At 68.0% G+C, this 18,469-nt stretch overlaps 3 protein-coding genes across 3 annotated transcripts; all 3 read right to left on the reverse strand.

Annotated features, from left to right (window-relative positions):
- Positions 1 to 4,153: 4,153 nt before the first annotated feature.
- LOC310923800 (serine/threonine-protein kinase pim-1-like) lies at positions 4,154 to 6,464 on the reverse strand (the record flags this gene model as incomplete). Its single annotated transcript, XM_083885736.1, has 3 exons — positions 4,154 to 5,230; positions 5,536 to 5,712; positions 6,119 to 6,464. 3 exons carry the CDS (start codon positions 6,462 to 6,464, stop codon positions 5,127 to 5,129), a joined length of 627 nt encoding a protein of 208 aa, XP_083741862.1. The 3' UTR covers positions 4,154 to 5,126.
- Positions 6,465 to 9,431: 2,967 nt separating this feature from the next.
- LOC310923797 (serine/threonine-protein kinase pim-1-like) lies at positions 9,432 to 11,742 on the reverse strand (the record flags this gene model as incomplete). Its single annotated transcript, XM_083885733.1, has 3 exons — positions 9,432 to 10,508; positions 10,814 to 10,990; positions 11,397 to 11,742. 3 exons carry the CDS (start codon positions 11,740 to 11,742, stop codon positions 10,405 to 10,407), a joined length of 627 nt encoding a protein of 208 aa, XP_083741859.1. The 3' UTR covers positions 9,432 to 10,404.
- A 2,960-nt stretch (positions 11,743 to 14,702) lies between these two features.
- Positions 14,703 to 17,009, reverse strand: LOC310923799 (serine/threonine-protein kinase pim-1-like; the record flags this gene model as incomplete). The annotated part of the gene is made up of 3 exons (XM_083885735.1): positions 14,703 to 15,775; positions 16,081 to 16,257; positions 16,664 to 17,009. 3 exons carry the CDS (start codon positions 17,007 to 17,009, stop codon positions 15,672 to 15,674), a joined length of 627 nt encoding a protein of 208 aa, XP_083741861.1. The 3' UTR covers positions 14,703 to 15,671.
- Positions 17,010 to 18,469: the final 1,460 nt, after the last annotated feature.

Consider the following 18,469-nt stretch of genomic DNA (forward strand, 5'->3'; position numbering starts at 1 on the left):
AAGGCGCCCGCGGGGCCCGGGCCGTCCTGCCCGTGCTCAGAGCCGCGCCCTGGCCTCCCGACCCGCCCTGCCCTGTGCGGGAGAGCGGCGTGGCGGGACGCGGCCGCCTCCTTCAGCCCCGTGTGCCACCCTGACCCCGTGGGCACGGGCCACCTCCTGCGGCCAGCCCGGGAGGGCAGGTCCCGCGGAGCCGCCCGGGGCCCGCGCCGGGCTGCTGCGCGCCGCCCTGTGCCCGAGCCTGCCTTCTGGAGGCCGCCTACCCACCTGGAGAGACCTGGCACCCGAAGCAGAGCTGCCCCAAGACGATGTCCCGGTCGTCCCTGAAGGGGAGGCACCCGCACACCATGCCGTACAGCAGCACGCCCAGGGACCAGACGGTGGCCGAGTCGCCGCGGTAGCAGCCGAGGCCGATCCACTCGGGCGGGCTGTAGGCGCGTGTTCCTAGGGGACACGGGCAGTGCTGTCCAGCCGCAGGCCGCCGGCTTCCAGAGCCTGGCGCCGGCCTCCTGCCAGAGGCAGGGCTGCACCGGCGGCCACAACTTCCCCCCGAGGCCGGCCCACGTCCCCCAGCCAAGCGGCCCCAGCCAGGAAACCGTTGTGCAAGGCAGAGAAGGCCCGGCGGAGCAGCCCCAGCCCGTGTGGGGCCTGCCGAGCCCAGGGGCCGGGGCCTGGCTTTTGCGGCCCCCCTCTGTGGGCAGGGCCGGCAGGCGGCTCCTGGGCCAGGGCACGTGCCCCGTGGCACAGGGCGGCCGGCAGGCGGCTGAAGGCCGCACCCCGCGGCCCAGGAGGGAACGGGGCCCTCCCTGCAGCGCCCGGCACCGGGAGCAGGGCCCGGGCTGTGGCTCACCGGCAAAGCGCGTGTAGGCCCGCTCCTGGAGGAAGGTGCCGCAACCGAAGTCGATGAGCTTCAGGTCGCCGCTCTCCGGGTCTACGAGGAGGTTCTCCGGCTTGATGTCCCGGTGCAGGACGCCGCAGGCGGTGCAGTGCCGCACGGCCTCCAGCACCTGGCAGAAAAGCCAGCGCGCCATCTCCTCGCACAGGACCCCCTGCTCCAGCAGGAACTGCAGGAGATCCTGCGACCGCTCCGGACGCTCCATCACCAGCAGGAAGCTGTCAGGCAGCTCGAACCAGTCCAGGAGCTGGATGATGTTGTAGCAGCCGGAGCCCACCCTCTCCATCAGCGCGATCTCCATCGGAACAGGGGTGCCGTCGGGCTGTGAGGAGGAGAAAATGCCTCCGGCAGGCCTGATGCCGCCCTGTGGCTGCCCCCTGCCTGGCATGCCCCCGTGCCCTCTTGGGCAGCCTCCCTGGTGATGGGGATTCCTCCCGCCCGGGGGATGATGCTCGGGCGCCACGCCCCGCTCTGCCCCGCCGGCCCCGCTCACTCACCAGCTCGACCCACTGCAGGACGCTCTCCCTGGCCACGCGCTTGATGGCCACCTGCAAGGCATCCAGACAGGGGGGCTGAGCTCCGGCCCTGCCGCTCCCGGCCCCTGCCCTGCCTCGCACGCCCTGCCCTCCCGTCCCCTGCCCTCTCGGCCACTTACCGGCCTCCCGTCGGAGAGGCGGATGCCCGCAAAAACGGTGCCGAAGCCGCCGCTGCCCAGCTGCGGGCCCAACTGGTACAGCTCCTGCAGCTCCTTCCCTTGCCCTGCGGCCAAGAGCGAGGCATCAGCCTTGCGCCCAGGAACCACCCCCCCGCCCCCCGCCCCCCGCCCCCGAGTGAAGGAACCCGCCAGCCAAGCGGGCCGGGCCGGCGCGGGCCGCCTCGCTCTGACCTGCTTCCTGCTGCGCGCCGGGCAGCGGCCCCCGCCCTGCAGCCGAGGGGCCGGCGAGCGGCGGTGCTGGGCCGGGGCAGCGCGCACAGGCGGCTGCAGGAGCCGCGCTGCGGCGGGGCAGGGCGGCACCGTTGCCGTCCCCGGCGTCCTGGGCTGCGCTCAGCTCCCGAGGACGGCCGGGGCTACAGCCCGAGGCTTGGCACAGGGGGCTCCCAGGAGCAGCTGCAAAGCAGAGAGGGGTTTTCGAAGCCGTGGCAGCCTGGAAACAGCCGGGGACTAGGCCGCTCTCAGGGGCCCTGGCCTGGCGTGGGGATGCCCCTCAGGAGCCTGAGAGAGCTCCTGAGGAGATCTCACCTGCTATTAGAGAGCCCTTGGAGGTAGTCAAGGGCTCTGCTGGGGCAGCTTCCAGGGGATGGAGGCAGCTCCTCGGTGTCTCGAGGATGGTCTCCACCACCAGGCTGGGGCTGTTGCCAGCTGGCACAGCCGGCACAGCGTCCTGGCAGCTGTGGGATGAGCCCTGCTGGCTCCAGGACGCTTGCTGCTCCAGCAGCTGCTCCTCAGAAGGCTCCCCTGGCTCGGGCTGGGCTCCCGTTTGGCCTCCGCGGCTTCCCCTGGCCACGTCAAGGGGCAGGCTTGTGCCCGGGCTCAGGTTGAAGTCCGTGGGTCCAAGGGAGCCTGGAGACCTGTCCGTAGGCTCTGCACCTTGTGCAGGCTGACAGGTCTCCCTGAGCCTCTGCGAGGGCTGGAGGCTGTCAGAGATGGCAGAGGCTCCTGGCAGGATGGAGGCTCTCTGACAGCCTGAGCTCCCTGCATGGATGGCGGGTGTGCGCTGCTGTGCCATCCTTGCAAGGGTTGAGGCTCTCCCAGCGGCGGAGACCGTGGCTGGGAGCAGCCTCTCGGGGGGATGGAGGCTTCTGGAGGAGCCGCAGCAGGGCAGGTGGCCTCGCTTCAGCAGCTCCTCCAGCTCTTTGGACAAGGCCTGCCACATCCCAGAGTAGAGCGGCGCACACGTCCCATGGCCAGCCCGGAGCAGCAGCAGCAGTTCCTGCAGCTCCTGGGCCGCCGCCACGCAGGGCCGGCAGCCGCAGGGGCTGTGCAGGGGGCTCGCGGGACCACGTGGCCGCTTGCCAGGGGCCGCCCGAGGCCTGGGGGACCCGGGAGCCGCAGGGGCTCCCCGGTTCCTCCGTGAGCCCGCGGGCCGGACCCGCGGGCGCTCGGTCGTCTCCCGTGTCCGTGACTGCCGCCTCCGTGGTTGCCGGTGGCCAAGGGCCCACCCGACAGCCACAGCGGCCAGCAGCAGGACAAGTGCAGCTAGCAGGACACCGCCGTCACTCATGGCTCCGGCATGCGCTATCGCGGCTGCACTGGCAGCTGCGGGTGCCGGCCCGGCTTTTATAGGCTTGGCGCGGTGATGTCACAGTGCCGTGGCCAGGGCGGCCGTGGGACATCACGGCCCTGCCTCCCGCCAGCGCGCGGGCCCTTTGTGTTGTCACGGCCCCGCCCGCCTCAGGGCTCAGCGGGGCTGGCTCAGCCCTGAAGATGGACGTGGCCAGAAAAAGCCTGGAAGTGGAACCGCAGCTCAGGCTGTTGCAATGGATCCTTTCCTGGAGCGAGTGGTGTCCCATCGGGAACGGTGCCGCTGCCGGCAGTGTCCAAGTGCACGGCTCCCAGGACGCTGCCGCGTTACCGACTGCAAACGCCCACTGCTGTGTGCCTGAGAAGATCCTCCAGAGTCAAAGGGACTTGAAGTTCCTCTGTCTCTGGGGAGCTCCCCTTGAAACACCTGTCCAGGGCTGGAAGCGTTTTTTGTTAGCAGCTCCCTGACTTGTGCAGTGCCTGTGTTCTCAATAAATCGGGATTTGCCAGGGAGCGCTCCTGGTGCTCCCGCTGCTCTGGTTTTGACTGGGATAGATTTCCTTTCTTCCCAAACGCTGCTGGCACCTGTTGGGTTTGGAAGGGGATGCCCTCAATCCAGCTGGGGTGGTTTGGTTTCTGCTGAGCAGGGCTTGCCCTCTTCCAAAGCTTTGGCTGTGTCCCTTGGTACAATGCAATGGCTTTCCACTGGGAAGGGAGGGATGAGTGTTGAAGGCAGAGGCAAAGAACGCATGAAACACCTGTACCCTTGTCTCTGTCCCTGTTTGTGAGGTGACCTTCCACATCCAGGTAGGGGGCACTGTTATTTTTACAACGTTTTTTTTCCTTTAATGTATTTAAAAACACTGGTTTTCTTGTGCCCCGCATTTCTGGCCCCCCTTCCTCTCCAGCTGAGCTTTCAGCACACCAAATTTGTCCCTTCAGTGGCAAGAAGCGTCTGTGTATTCTTCTCCTGACCTAGATTCCAGTGGGCACACGGCTTCCTTTTGGGTCCTCTTTCCCAGAGAAGATGCCTGTTCAGGCCAGCCAGCCTTCTGCCTCGCCCGTTTGGCTTCCGCCCTTTGGGAATCACCCGCTCCTGTGCCCTTAGGAGGTGATGTCTCCATTAGTGACCAGCACTGGTGGAGGCCAGCGCCTTCCAAAGCATTTTCCCTGGGCACCCTGCTTCCCAGTTCCCTGAGCGGTCTGAAGTCTCCTCTCCTTATGGCCCGAGCTGAGGTTTGGCCGGTCCTTTTCCCCTTGTCAGAGGAAGTCCATTTACGTGGGGTGGCTGTGGCCAATCCGCGCTTGGCTCAGGGCACGTGGGGCTCGGAGAGCGGCCCGGCTCTAGAGGGGCTGAGCTGGAGAGTGCTGAGCTGTGGGGGGCACCCCCCTGAGCTGGGAGGAGGCTCCCTGGGGAGGAAGAAGGGTCTGGCGGGAGCCACGAGGCCCCTGGCCAGGGGACGGCAGCAGGGGACGCGTCCACAGCCGATGCTGTTCGGAAGGAGGCGCGGGAAGGAGGTGGGCGTGGGGCTGAGCTCAGAGAGGGTGATCCCCCAGGCCAGCAGGCAGAAAGGCCCTGGCACACAGCAGGAACCACGTTTCAGGTCACCAGGAACAGGCTCGCCCTCCCTCCCTCCCTCCCCAGTGCTGCCATGGTTCCCTAGAACAGGAGCTCAAGGCCATTTGAGACCATTTCCACTCCCAGCCGAGCCCCAATGTCCCCTCACGATGGAGCGCCAGGCTGAGCGAGGGGCCGCCATTTTAGGGCAAGCCATGAGGGGCAAGTGGTCACTCCTCGAAGGAGACTGAGGGGAACACTCTGACTCCCCCTTTTCCCAAAAGGTTTCTTTGGCTGAAGTTGCCGACAAGGAGCAGACTTGAGGGCCCGGAATGGGTTGGCGGTTGTTTTATTTTTTTGGTTTCTGGTGGTGTTGTTTCCCGAGTCCTGCGTGGGACGGGGTAACTGGGTGCTGCAGAGGCTCCGGCAAGGCCTCAAAAACGGCTGCCGTGCACCCAGGGGTGGAGCAAGATCTCCTCCAGCGCCGGCCTGTCCGCGGGGTGCTTGGACAAACACCAGCAGATCAGGTGTTGGCACGCTGGACAGGGAGGGAAGGCAGAAAGCGCCGGTCAGTTGCGGAAGGCGCCCGCGGGGCCCGGGCCGTCCTGCCCGTGCTCAGAGCCGCGCCCTGGCCTCCCGACCCGCCCTGCCCTGTGCGGGAGAGCGGCGTGGCGGGACGCGGCCGCCTCCTTCAGCCCCGTGTGCCACCCTGACCCCGTGGGCACGGGCCACCTCCTGCGGCCAGCCCGGGAGGGCAGGTCCCGCGGAGCCGCCCGGGGCCCGCGCCGGGCTGCTGCGCGCCGCCCTGTGCCCGAGCCTGCCTTCTGGAGGCCGCCTACCCACCTGGAGAGACCTGGCACCCGAAGCAGAGCTGCCCCAAGACGATGTCCCGGTCGTCCCTGAAGGGGAGGCACCCGCACACCATGCCGTACAGCAGCACGCCCAGGGACCAGACGGTGGCCGAGTCGCCGCGGTAGCAGCCGAGGCCGATCCACTCGGGCGGGCTGTAGGCGCGTGTTCCTAGGGGACACGGGCAGTGCTGTCCAGCCGCAGGCCGCCGGCTTCCAGAGCCTGGCGCCGGCCTCCTGCCAGAGGCAGGGGCTGCACCGGCGGCCACAACTTCCCCCCGAGGCCGGCCCACGTCCCCCAGCCAAGCGGCCCCAGCCAGGAAACCGTTGTGCAAGGCAGAGAAGGCCGGCGGAGCAGCCCCAGCCCGTGTGGGGCCTGCCGAGCCCAGGGGCCGGGGCCTGGCTTTTGCGGCCCCCCTCTGTGGGCAGGGCCGGCAGGCGGCTCCTGGGCCAGGGCACGTGCCCCGTGGCACAGGGCGGCCGGCAGGCGGCTGAAGGCCGCACCCCGCGGCCCAGGAGGGAACGGGGCCCTCCCTGCAGCGCCCGGCACCGGGAGCAGGGCCCGGGCTGTGGCTCACCGGCAAAGCGCGTGTAGGCCCGCTCCTGGAGGAAGGTGCCGCAACCGAAGTCGATGAGCTTCAGGTCGCCGCTCTCCGGGTCTACGAGGAGGTTCTCCGGCTTGATGTCCCGGTGCAGGACGCCGCAGGCGGTGCAGTGCCGCACGGCCTCCAGCACCTGGCAGAAAAGCCAGCGCGCCATCTCCTCGCACAGGACCCCCTGCTCCAGCAGGAACTGCAGGAGATCCTGCGACCGCTCCGGACGCTCCATCACCAGCAGGAAGCTGTCAGGCAGCTCGAACCAGTCCAGGAGCTGGATGATGTTGTAGCAGCCGGAGCCCACCCTCTCCATCAGCGCGATCTCCATCGGAACAGGGGTGCCGTCGGGCTGTGAGGAGGAGAAAATGCCTCCGGCAGGCCTGATGCCGCCCTGTGGCTGCCCCCTGCCTGGCATGCCCCCGTGCCCTCTTGGGCAGCCTCCCTGGTGATGGGGATTCCTCCCGCCCGGGGGATGATGCTCGGGCGCCACGCCCCGCTCTGCCCCGCCGGCCCCGCTCACTCACCAGCTCGACCCACTGCAGGACGCTCTCCCTGGCCACGCGCTTGATGGCCACCTGCAAGGCATCCAGACAGGGGGGCTGAGCTCCGGCCCTGCCGCTCCCGGCCCCTGCCCTGCCTCGCACGCCCTGCCCTCCCGTCCCCTGCCCTCTCGGCCACTTACCGGCCTCCCGTCGGAGAGGCGGATGCCCGCAAAAACGGTGCCGAAGCCGCCGCTGCCCAGCTGCGGGCCCAACTGGTACAGCTCCTGCAGCTCCTTCCCTTGCCCTGCGGCCAAGAGCGAGGCATCAGCCTTGCGCCCAGGAACCACCCCCCCGCCCCCCGCCCCCCGCCCCCCGCCCCCGAGTGAAGGAACCCGCCAGCCAAGCGGGCCGGGCCGGCGCGGGCCGCCTCGCTCTGACCTGCTTCCTGCTGCGCGCCGGGCAGCGGCCCCCGCCCTGCAGCCGAGGGGCCGGCGAGCGGCGGTGCTGGGCCGGGGCAGCGCGCACAGGCGGCTGCAGGAGCCGCGCTGCGGCGGGGCAGGGCGGCACCGTTGCCGTCCCCGGCGTCCTGGGCTGCGCTCAGCTCCCGAGGACGGCCGGGGCTACAGCCCGAGGCTTGGCACAGGGGGCTCCCAGGAGCAGCTGCAAAGCAGAGAGGGGTTTTCGAAGCCGTGGCAGCCTGGAAACAGCCGGGGACTAGGCCGCTCTCAGGGGCCCTGGCCTGGCGTGGGGATGCCCCTCAGGAGCCTGAGAGAGCTCCTGAGGAGATCTCACCTGCTATTAGAGAGCCCTTGGAGGTAGTCAAGGGCTCTGCTGGGGCAGCTTCCAGGGGATGGAGGCAGCTCCTCGGTGTCTCGAGGATGGTCTCCACCACCAGGCTGGGGCTGTTGCCAGCTGGCACAGCCGGCACAGCGTCCTGGCAGCTGTGGGATGAGCCCTGCTGGCTCCAGGACGCTTGCTGCTCCAGCAGCTGCTCCTCAGAAGGCTCCCCTGGCTCGGGCTGGGCTCCCGTTTGGCCTCCGCGGCTTCCCCTGGCCACGTCAAGGGGCAGGCTTGTGCCCGGGCTCAGGTTGAAGTCCGTGGGTCCAAGGGAGCCTGGAGACCTGTCCGTAGGCTCTGCACCTTGTGCAGGCTGACAGGTCTCCCTGAGCCTCTGCGAGGGCTGGAGGCTGTCAGAGATGGCAGAGGCTCCTGGCAGGATGGAGGCTCTCTGACAGCCTGAGCTCCCTGCATGGATGGCGGGTGTGCGCTGCTGTGCCATCCTTGCAAGGGTTGAGGCTCTCCCAGCGGCGGAGACCGTGGCTGGGAGCAGCCTCTCGGGGGGATGGAGGCTTCTGGAGGAGCCGCAGCAGGGCAGGTGGCCTCGCTTCAGCAGCTCCTCCAGCTCTTTGGACAAGGCCTGCCACATCCCAGAGTAGAGCGGCGCACACGTCCCATGGCCAGCCCGGAGCAGCAGCAGCAGTTCCTGCAGCTCCTGGGCCGCCGCCACGCAGGGCCGGCAGCCGCAGGGGCTGTGCAGGGGGCTCGCGGGACCACGTGGCCGCTTGCCAGGGGCCGCCCGAGGCCTGGGGGACCCGGGAGCCGCAGGGGCTCCCCGGTTCCTCCGTGAGCCCGCGGGCCGGACCCGCGGGCGCTCGGTCGTCTCCCGTGTCCGTGACTGCCGCCTCCGTGGTTGCCGGTGGCCAAGGGCCCACCCGACAGCCACAGCGGCCAGCAGCAGGACAAGTGCAGCTAGCAGGACACCGCCGTCACTCATGGCTCCGGCATGCGCTATCGCGGCTGCACTGGCAGCTGCGGGTGCCGGCCCGGCTTTTATAGGCTTGGCACGGTGATGTCACAGTGCCGTGGCCAGGGCGGCCGTGGGACATCACGGCCCTGCCTCCCGCCAGCGCGCGGGCCCTTTGTGTTGTCACGGCCCCGCCCGCCTCAGGGCTCAGCGGGGCTGGCTCAGCCCTGAAGATGGACGTGGCCAGAAAAAGCCTGGAAGTGGAACCGCAGCTCAGGCTGTTGCAATGGATCCTTTCCTGGAGCGAGTGGTGTCCCATCGGGAACGGTGCCGCTGCCGGCAGTGTCCAAGTGCACGGCTCCCAGGACGCTGCCGCGTTACCGACTGCAAACGCCCACTGCTGTGTGCCTGAGAAGATCCTCCAGAGTCAAAGGGACTTGAAGTTCCTCTGTCTCTGGGGAGCTCCCCTTGAAACACCTGTCCAGGGCTGGAAGCGTTTTTTGTTAGCAGCTCCCTGACTTGTGCAGTGCCTGTGTTCTCAATAAATCGGGATTTGCCAGGGAGCGCTCCTGGTGCTCCCGCTGCTCTGGTTTTGACTGGGATAGATTTCCTTTCTTCCCAAACGCTGCTGGCACCTGTTGGGTTTGGAAGGGGATGCCCTCAATCCAGCTGGGGTGGTTTGGTTTCTGCTGAGCAGGGCTTGCCCTCTTCCAAAGCTTTGGCTGTGTCCCTTGGTACAATGCAATGGCTTTCCACTGGGAAGGGAGGGATGAGTGTTGAAGGCAGAGGCAAAGAACGCATGAAACACCTGTACCCTTGTCTCTGTCCCTGTTTGTGAGGTGACCTTCCACATCCAGGTAGGGGGCACTGTTATTTTTACAACGTTTTTTTTCCTTTAATGTATTTAAAAACACTGGTTTTCTTGTGCCCCGCATTTCTGGCCCCCCTTCCTCTCCAGCTGAGCTTTCAGCACACCAAATTTGTCCCTTCAGTGGCAAGAAGCGTCTGTGTATTCTTCTCCTGACCTAGATTCCAGTGGGCACACGGCTTCCTTTTGGGTCCTCTTTCCCAGAGAAGATGCCTGTTCAGGCCAGCCAGCCTTCTGCCTCGCCCGTTTGGCTTCCGCCCTTTGGGAATCACCCGCTCCTGTGCCCTTAGGAGGTGATGTCTCCATTAGTGACCAGCACTGGTGGAGGCCAGCGCCTTCCAAAGCATTTTCCCTGGGCACCCTGCTTCCCAGTTCCCTGAGCGGTCTGAAGTCTCCTCTCCTTATGGCCCGAGCTGAGGTTTGGCCGGTCCTTTTCCCCTTGTCAGAGGAAGTCCATTTACGTGGGGTGGCTGTGGCCAATCCGCGCTTGGCTCAGGGCACGTGGGGCTCGGAGAGCGGCCCGGCTCTAGAGGGGCTGAGCTGGAGAGTGCTGAGCTGTGGGGGGCACCCCCCTGAGCTGGGAGGAGGCTCCCTGGGGAGGAAGAAGGGTCTGGCGGGAGCCACGAGGCCCCTGGCCAGGGGACGGCAGCAGGGGACGCGTCCACAGCCGATGCTGTTCGGAAGGAGGCGCGGGAAGGAGGTGGGCGTGGGGCTGAGCTCAGAGAGGGTGATCCCCCAGGCCAGCAGGCAGAAAGGCCCTGGCACACAGCAGGAACCACGTTTCAGGTCACCAGGAACAGGCTCGCCCTCCCTCCCTCCCTCCCCAGTGCTGCCATGGTTCCCTAGAACAGGAGCTCAAGGCCATTTGAGACCATTTCCACTCCCAGCCGAGCCCCAATGTCCCCTCACGATGGAGCGCCAGGCTGAGCGAGGGGCCGCCATTTTAGGGCAAGCCATGAGGGGCAAGTGGTCACTCCTCGAAGGAGACTGAGGGGAACACTCTGACTCCCCCTTTTCCCAAAAGGTTTCTTTGGCTGAAGTTGCCGACAAGGAGCAGACTTGAGGGCCCGGAATGGGTTGGCGGTTGTTTTATTTTTTTGGTTTCTGGTGGTGTTGTTTCCCGAGTCCTGCGTGGGACGGGGTAACTGGGTGCTGCAGAGGCTCCGGCAAGGCCTCAAAAACGGCTGCCGTGCACCCAGGGGTGGAGCAAGATCTCCTCCAGCGCCGGCCTGTCCGCGGGGTGCTTGGACAAACACCAGCAGATCAGGTGTTGGCACGCTGGACAGGGAGGGAAGGCAGAAAGCGCCGGTCAGTTGCGGAAGGCGCCCGCGGGGCCCGGGCCGTCCTGCCCGTGCTCAGAGCCGCGCCCTGGCCTCCCGACCCGCCCTGCCCTGTGCGGGAGAGCGGCGTGGCGGGCCGCGGCCGCCTCCTTCAGCCCCGTGTGCCACCCTGACCCCGTGGGCACGGGCCACCTCCTGCGGCCAGCCCGGGAGGGCAGGTCCCGCGGAGCCGCCCGGGGCCCGCGCCGGGCTGCTGCGCGCCGCCCTGTGCCCGAGCCTGCCTTCTGGAGGCCGCCTACCCACCTGGAGAGACCTGGCACCCGAAGCAGAGCTGCCCCAAGACGATGTCCCGGTCGTCCCTGAAGGGGAGGCACCCGCACACCATGCCGTACAGCAGCACGCCCAGGGACCAGACGGTGGCCGAGTCGCCGCGGTAGCAGCCGAGGCCGATCCACTCGGGCGGGCTGTAGGCGCGTGTTCCTAGGGGACACGGGCAGTGCTGTCCAGCCGCAGGCCGCCGGCTTCCAGAGCCTGGCGCCGGCCTCCTGCCAGAGGCAGGGGCTGCACCGGCGGCCACAACTTCCCCCCGAGGCCGGCCCACGTCCCCCAGCCAAGCGGCCCCAGCCAGGAAACCGTTGTGCAAGGCAGAGAAGGCCGGCGGAGCAGCCCCAGCCCGTGTGGGGCCTGCCGAGCCCAGGGGCCGGGGCCTGGCTTTTGCGGCCCCCCTCTGTGGGCAGGGCCGGCAGGCGGCTCCTGGGCCAGGGCACGTGCCCCGTGGCACAGGGCGGCCGGCAGGCGGCTGAAGGCCGCACCCCGCGGCCCAGGAGGGAACGGGGCCCTCCCTGCAGCGCCCGGCACCGGGAGCAGGGCCCGGGCTGTGGCTCACCGGCAAAGCGCGTGTAGGCCCGCTCCTGGAGGAAGGTGCCGCAACCGAAGTCGATGAGCTTCAGGTCGCCGCTCTCCGGGTCTACGAGGAGGTTCTCCGGCTTGATGTCCCGGTGCAGGACGCCGCAGGCGGTGCAGTGCCGCACGGCCTCCAGCACCTGGCAGAAAAGCCAGCGCGCCATCTCCTCGCACAGGACCCCCTGCTCCAGCAGGAACTGCAGGAGATCCTGCGACCGCTCCGGACGCTCCATCACCAGCAGGAAGCTGTCAGGCAGCTCGAACCAGTCCAGGAGCTGGATGATGTTGTAGCAGCCGGAGCCCACCCTCTCCATCAGCGCGATCTCCATCGGAACAGGGGTGCCGTCGGGCTGTGAGGAGGAGAAAATGCCTCCGGCAGGCCTGATGCCGCCCTGTGGCTGCCCCCTGCCTGGCATGCCCCCGTGCCCTCTTGGGCAGCCTCCCTGGTGATGGGGATTCCTCCCGCCCGGGGGATGATGCTCGGGCGCCACGCCCCGCTCTGCCCCGCCGGCCCCGCTCACTCACCAGCTCGACCCACTGCAGGACGCTCTCCCTGGCCACGCGCTTGATGGCCACCTGCAAGGCATCCAGACAGGGGGGCTGAGCTCCGGCCCTGCCGCTCCCGGCCCCTGCCCTGCCTCGCACGCCCTGCCCTCCCGTCCCCTGCCCTCTCGGCCACTTACCGGCCTCCCGTCGGAGAGGCGGATGCCCGCAAAAACGGTGCCGAAGCCGCCGCTGCCCAGCTGCGGGCCCAACTGGTACAGCTCCTGCAGCTCCTTCCCTTGCCCTGCGGCCAAGAGCGAGGCATCAGCCTTGCGCCCAGGAACCACCCCCCCGCCCCCCGCCCCCCGCCCCCGAGTGAAGGAACCCGCCAGCCAAGCGGGCCGGGCCGGCGCGGGCCGCCTCGCTCTGACCTGCTTCCTGCTGCGCGCCGGGCAGCGGCCCCCGCCCTGCAGCCGAGGGGCCGGCGAGCGGCGGTGCTGGGCCGGGGCAGCGCGCACAGGCGGCTGCAGGAGCCGCGCTGCGGCGGGGCAGGGCGGCACCGTTGCCGTCCCCGGCGTCCTGGGCTGCGCTCAGCTCCCGAGGACGGCCGGGGCTACAGCCCGAGGCTTGGCACAGGGGGCTCCCAGGAGCAGCTGCAAAGCAGAGAGGGGTTTTCGAAGCCGTGGCAGCCTGGAAACAGCCGGGGACTAGGCCGCTCTCAGGGGCCCTGGCCTGGCGTGGGGATGCCCCTCAGGAGCCTGAGAGAGCTCCTGAGGAGATCTCACCTGCTATTAGAGAGCCCTTGGAGGTAGTCAAGGGCTCTGCTGGGGCAGCTTCCAGGGGATGGAGGCAGCTCCTCGGTGTCTCGAGGATGGTCTCCACCACCAGGCTGGGGCTGTTGCCAGCTGGCACAGCCGGCACAGCGTCCTGGCAGCTGTGGGATGAGCCCTGCTGGCTCCAGGACGCTTGCTGCTCCAGCAGCTGCTCCTCAGAAGGCTCCCCTGGCTCGGGCTGGGCTCCCGTTTGGCCTCCGCGGCTTCCCCTGGCCACGTCAAGGGGCAGGCTTGTGCCCGGGCTCAGGTTGAAGTCCGTGGGTCCAAGGGAGCCTGGAGACCTGTCCGTAGGCTCTGCACCTTGTGCAGGCTGACAGGTCTCCCTGAGCCTCTGCGAGGGCTGGAGGCTGTCAGAGATGGCAGAGGCTCCTGGCAGGATGGAGGCTCTCTGACAGCCTGAGCTCCCTGCATGGATGGCGGGTGTGCGCTGCTGTGCCATCCTTGCAAGGGTTGAGGCTCTCCCAGCGGCGGAGACCGTGGCTGGGAGCAGCCTCTCGGGGGGATGGAGGCTTCTGGAGGAGCCGCAGCAGGGCAGGTGGCCTCGCTTCAGCAGCTCCTCCAGCTCTTTGGACAAGGCCTGCCACATCCCAGAGTAGAGCGGCGCACACGTCCCATGGCCAGCCCGGAGCAGCAGCAGCAGTTCCTGCAGCTCCTGGGCCGCCGCCACGCAGGGCCGGCAGCCGCAGGGGCTGTGCAGGGGGCTCGCGGGACCACGTGGCCGCTTGCCAGGGGCCGCCCGAGGCCTGGGGGACCCGGGAGCCGCAGGGGCTCCCCGGTTCCTCCGTGAGCCCGCGGGCCGGACCCGCGGGCGCTCGGTCGTCTCCCGTGTCCGTGACTGCCGCCTCCGTGGTTGCCGGTGGCCAAGGGCCCACCCGACAGCCACAGCGGCCAGCAGCAGGACAAGTGCAGCTAGCAGGACACCGCCGTCACTCATGGCTCCGGCATGCGCTATCGCGGCTGCACTGGCAGCTGCGGGTGCCGGCCCGGCTTTTATAGGCTTGGCACGGTGATGTCACAGTGCCGTGGCCAGGGCGGCCGTGGGACATCACGGCCCTGCCTCCCGCCAGCGCGCGGGCCCTTTGTGTTGTCACGGCCCCGCCCGCCTCAGGGCTCAGCGGGGCTGGCTCAGCCCTGAAGATGGACGTGGCCAGAAAAAGCCTGGAAGTGGAACCGCAGCTCAGGCTGTTGCAATGGATCCTTTCCTGGAGCGAGTGGTGTCCCATCGGGAACGGTGCCGCTGCCGGCAGTGTCCAAGTGCACGGCTCCCAGGACGCTGCCGCGTTACCGACTGCAAACGCCCACTGCTGTGTGCCTGAGAAGATCCTCCAGAGTCAAAGGGACTTGAAGTTCCTCTGTCTCTGGGGAGCTCCCCTTGAAACACCTGTCCAGGGCTGGAAGCGTTTTTTGTTAGCAGCTCCCTGACTTGTGCAGTGCCTGTGTTCTCAATAAATCGGGATTTGCCAGGGAGCGCTCCTGGTGCTCCCGCTGCTCTGGTTTTGACTGGGATAGATTTCCTTTCTTCCCAAACGCTGCTGGCACCTGTTGGGTTTGGAAGGGGATGCCCTCAATCCAGCTGGGGTGGTTTGGTTTCTGCTGAGCAGGGCTTGCCCTCTTCCAAAGCTTTGGCTGTGTCCCTTGGTACAATGCAATGGCTTTCCACTGGGAAGGGAGGGATGAGTGTTGAAGGCAGAGGCAAAGAACGCATGAAACACCTGTACCCTTGTCTCTGTCCCTGTTTGTGAGGTGACCTTCCACATCCAGGTAGGGGGCACTGTTATTTTTACAACGTTTTTTTTCCTTTAATGTATTTAAAAACACTGGTTTTCTTGTGCCCCGCATTTCTGGCCCCCCTTCCTCTCCAGCTGAGCTTTCAGCACACCAAATTTGTCCCTTCAGTGGCAAGAAGCGTCTGTGCATTCTTCTCCTGACCTAGATTCCAGTGGGCACACGGCTTCCTTTTGGGTCCTCTTTCCCAGAGAAGATGCCTGTTCAGGCCAGCCAGCCTTCTGCCTCGCCCGTTTGGCTTCCGCCCTTTGGGAATCACCCGCTCCTGTGCCCTTAGGAGGTGATGTCTCCATTAGTGACCAGCACTGGTGGAGGCCAGCGCCTTCCAAAGCATTTTCCCTGGGCACCCTGCTTCCCAGTTCCCTGAGCGGTCTGAAGTCTCCTCTCCTTATGGCCCGAGCTGAGGTTTGGCCGGTCCTTTTCCCCTTGTCAGAGGAAGTCCATTTACGTGGGGTGGCTGTGGCCAATCCGCGCTTGGCTCAGGGCACGTGGGGCTCGGAGAGCGGCCCGGCTCTAGAGGGGCTGAGCTGGAGAGTGCTGAGCTGTGGGGGGCACCCCCCTGAGCTGGGAGGAGGCTCCCTGGGGAGGAAGAAGGGTCTGGCGGGAGCCACGAGGCCCCTGGCCAGGGGACGGCAGCAGGGGACGCGTCCACAGCCGATGCTGTTCGGAAGGAGGCGCGGGAAGGAGGTGGGCGTGGGGCTGAGCTCAGAGAGGGTGATCCCCCAGGCCAGCAGGCAGAAAGGCCCTGGCACACAGCAGGAACCACGTTTCAGGTCACCAGGAACAGGCTCGCCCTCCCTCCCTCCCCAGTGCTGCCATGGTTCCCTAGAACAGGAGCTCAAGGCCATTTGAGACCATTTCCACTCCCAGCCGAGCCCCAATGTCCCCTCACGATGGAGCGCCAGGCTGAGCGAGGGGCCGCCATTTTAGGGCAAGCCATGAGGGGCAAGTGGTCACTCCTCGAAGGAGACTGAGGGGAACACTCTGACTCCCCCTTTTCCCAAAAGGTTTCTTTGGCTGAAGTTGCCGACAAGGAGCAGACTTGAGGGCCCGGAATGGGTTGGCGGTTGTTTTATTTTTTTGGTTTCTGGTGGTGTTGTTTCCCGAGTCCTGCGTGGGACGGGGTAACTGGGTGCTGCAGAGGCTCCGGCAAGGCCTCAAAAACGGCTGCCGTGCACCCAGGGGTGGAGCAAGATCTCCTCCAGCGCCGGCCTGTCCGCGGGGTGCTTGGACAAACACCAGCAGATCAGGTGTTGGCACGCTGGACAGGGAGGGAAGGCAGAAAGCGCCGGTCAGTTGCGGAAGGCGCCCGCGGGGCCCGGGCCGTCCTGCCCGTGCTCAGAGCCGCGCCCTGGCCTCCCGACCCGCCCTGCCCTGTGCGGGAGAGCGGCGTGGCGGGACGCGGCCGCCTCCTTCAGCCCCGTGTGCCACCCTGACCCCGTGGGCACGGGCCACCTCCTGCGGCCAGCCCGGGAGGGCAGGTCCCGCGGAGCCGCCCGGGGCCCGCGCCGGGCTGCTGCGCGCCGCCCTGTGCCCGAGCCTGCCTTCTGGAGGCCGCCTACCCACCTGGAGAGACCTGGCACCCGAAGCAGAGCTGCCCCAAGACGATGTCCCGGTCGTCCCTGAAGGGGAGGCACCCGCACACCATGCCGTACAGCAGCACGCCCAGGGACCAGACGGTGGCCGAGTCGCCGCGGTAGCAGCCGAGGCCGATCCACTCGGGCGGGCTGTAGGCGCGTGTTCCTAGGGGACACGGGCAGTGCTGTCCAGCCGCAGGCCGCCGGCTTCCAGAGCCTGGCGCCGGCCTCCTGCCAGAGGCAGGGGCTGCACCGGCGGCCACAACTTCCCCCCGAGGCCGGCCCACGTCCCCCAGCCAAGCGGCCCCAGCCAGGAAACCGTTGTGCAAGGCAGAGAAGGCCGGCGGAGCAGCCCCAGCCCGTGTGGGGCCTGCCGAGCCCAGGGGCCGGGGCCTGGCTTTTGCGGCCCCCCTCTGTGGGCAGGGCCGGCAGGCGGCTCCTGGGCCAGGGCACGTGCCCCGTGGCACAGGGCGGCCGGCAGGCGGCTGAAGGCCGCACCCCGCGGCCCAGGAGGGAACGGGGCCCTCCCTGCAGCGCCCGGCACCGGGAGCAGGGCCCGGGCTGTGGCTCACCGGCAAAGCGCGTGTAGGCCCGCTCCTGGAGGAAGGTGCCGCAACCGAAGTCGATGAGCTTCAGGTCGCCGCTCTCCGGGTCTACGAGGAGGTTCTCCGGCTTGATGTCCCGGTGCAGGACGCCGCAGGCGGTGCAGTGCCGCACGGCCTCCAGCACCTGGCAGAAAAGCCAGCGCGCCATCTCCTCGCACAGGACCCCCTGCTCCAGCAGGAACTGCAGGAGATCCTGCGACCGCTCCGGACGCTCCATCACCAGCAGGAAGCTGTCAGGCAGCTCGAACCAGTCCAGGAGCTGGATGATGTTGTAGCAGCCGGAGCCCACCCTCTCCATCAGCGCGATCTCCATCGGAACAGGGGTGCCGTCGGGCTGTGAGGAGGAGAAAATGCCTCCGGCAGGCCTGATGCCGCCCTGTGGCTGCCCCCTGCCTGGCATGCCCCCGTGCCCTCTTGGGCAGCCTCCCTGGTGATGGGGATTCCTCCCGCCCGGGGGATGATGTTCGGGCGCCACGCCCCGCTCTGCCCCGCCGGCCCCGCTCACTCACCAGCTCGACCCACTGCAGGACGCTCTCCCTGGCCACGCGCTTGATGGCCACCTGCAAGGCATCCAGACAGGGGGGCTGAGCTCCGGCCCTGCCGCTCCCGGCCCCTGCCCTGCCTCGCACGCCCTGCCCTCCCGTCCCCTGCCCTCTCGGCCACTTACCGGCCTCCCGTCGGAGAGGCGGATGCCCGCAAAAACGGTGCCGAAGCCGCCGCTGCCCAGCTGCGGGCCCAACTGGTACAGCTCCTGCAGCTCCTTCCCTTGCCCTGCGGCCAAGAGCGAGGCATCAGCCTTGCGCCCAGGAACCACCCCCCCGCCCCCCGCCCCCCGCCCCCGAGTGAAGGAACCCGCCAGCCAAGCGGGCCGGGCCGGCGCGGGCCGCCTCGCTCTGACCTGCTTCCTGCTGCGCGCCGGGCAGCGGCCCCCGCCCTGCAGCCGAGGGGCCGGCGAGCGGCGGTGCTGGGCCGGGGCAGCGCGCACAGGCGGCTGCAGGAGCCGCGCTGCGGCGGGGCAGGGCGGCACCGTTGCCGTCCCCGGCGTCCTGGGCTGCGCTCAGCTCCCGAGGACGGCCGGGGCTACAGCCCGAGGCTTGGCACAGGGGGCTCCCAGGAGCAGCTGCAAAGCAGAGAGGGGTTTTCGAAGCCGTGGCAGCCTGGAAACAGCCGGGGACTAGGCCGCTCTCAGGGGCCCTGGCCTGGCGTGGGGATGCCCCTCAGGAGCCTGAGAGAGCTCCTGAGGAGATCTCACCTGCTATTAGAGAGCCCTTGGAGGTAGTCAAGGGCTCTGCTGGGGCAGCTTCCAGGGGATGGAGGCAGCTCCTCGGTGTCTCGAGGATGGTCTCCACCACCAGGCTGGGGCTGTTGCCAGCTGGCACAGCCGGCACAGCGTCCTGGCAGCTGTGGGATGAGCCCTGCTGGCTCCAGGACGCTTGCTGCTCCAGCAGCTGCTCCTCAGAAGGCTCCCCTGGCTCGGGCTGGGCTCCCGTTTGGCCTCCGCGGCTTCCCCTGGCCACGTCAAGGGGCAGGCTTGTGCCCGGGCTCAGGTTGAAGTCCGTGGGTCCAAGGGAGCCTGGAGACCTGTCCGTAGGCTCTGCACCTTGTGCAGGCTGACAGGTCTCCCTGAGCCTCTGCGAGGGCTGGAGGCTGTCAGAGATGGCAGAGGCTCCTGGCAGGATGGAGGCTCTCTGACAGCCTGAGCTCCCTGCATGGATGGCGGGTGTGCGCTGCTGTGCCATCCTTGCAAGGGTTGAGGCTCTCCCAGCGGCGGAG

The sequence above is a fragment of the Zosterops lateralis genome, assembly GCF_965231275.1.
Source record: "Zosterops lateralis genome assembly, contig: HAP1_HAP1_SCAFFOLD_331, whole genome shotgun sequence".
Taxonomy (NCBI): domain Eukaryota; kingdom Metazoa; phylum Chordata; class Aves; order Passeriformes; family Zosteropidae; genus Zosterops; species Zosterops lateralis.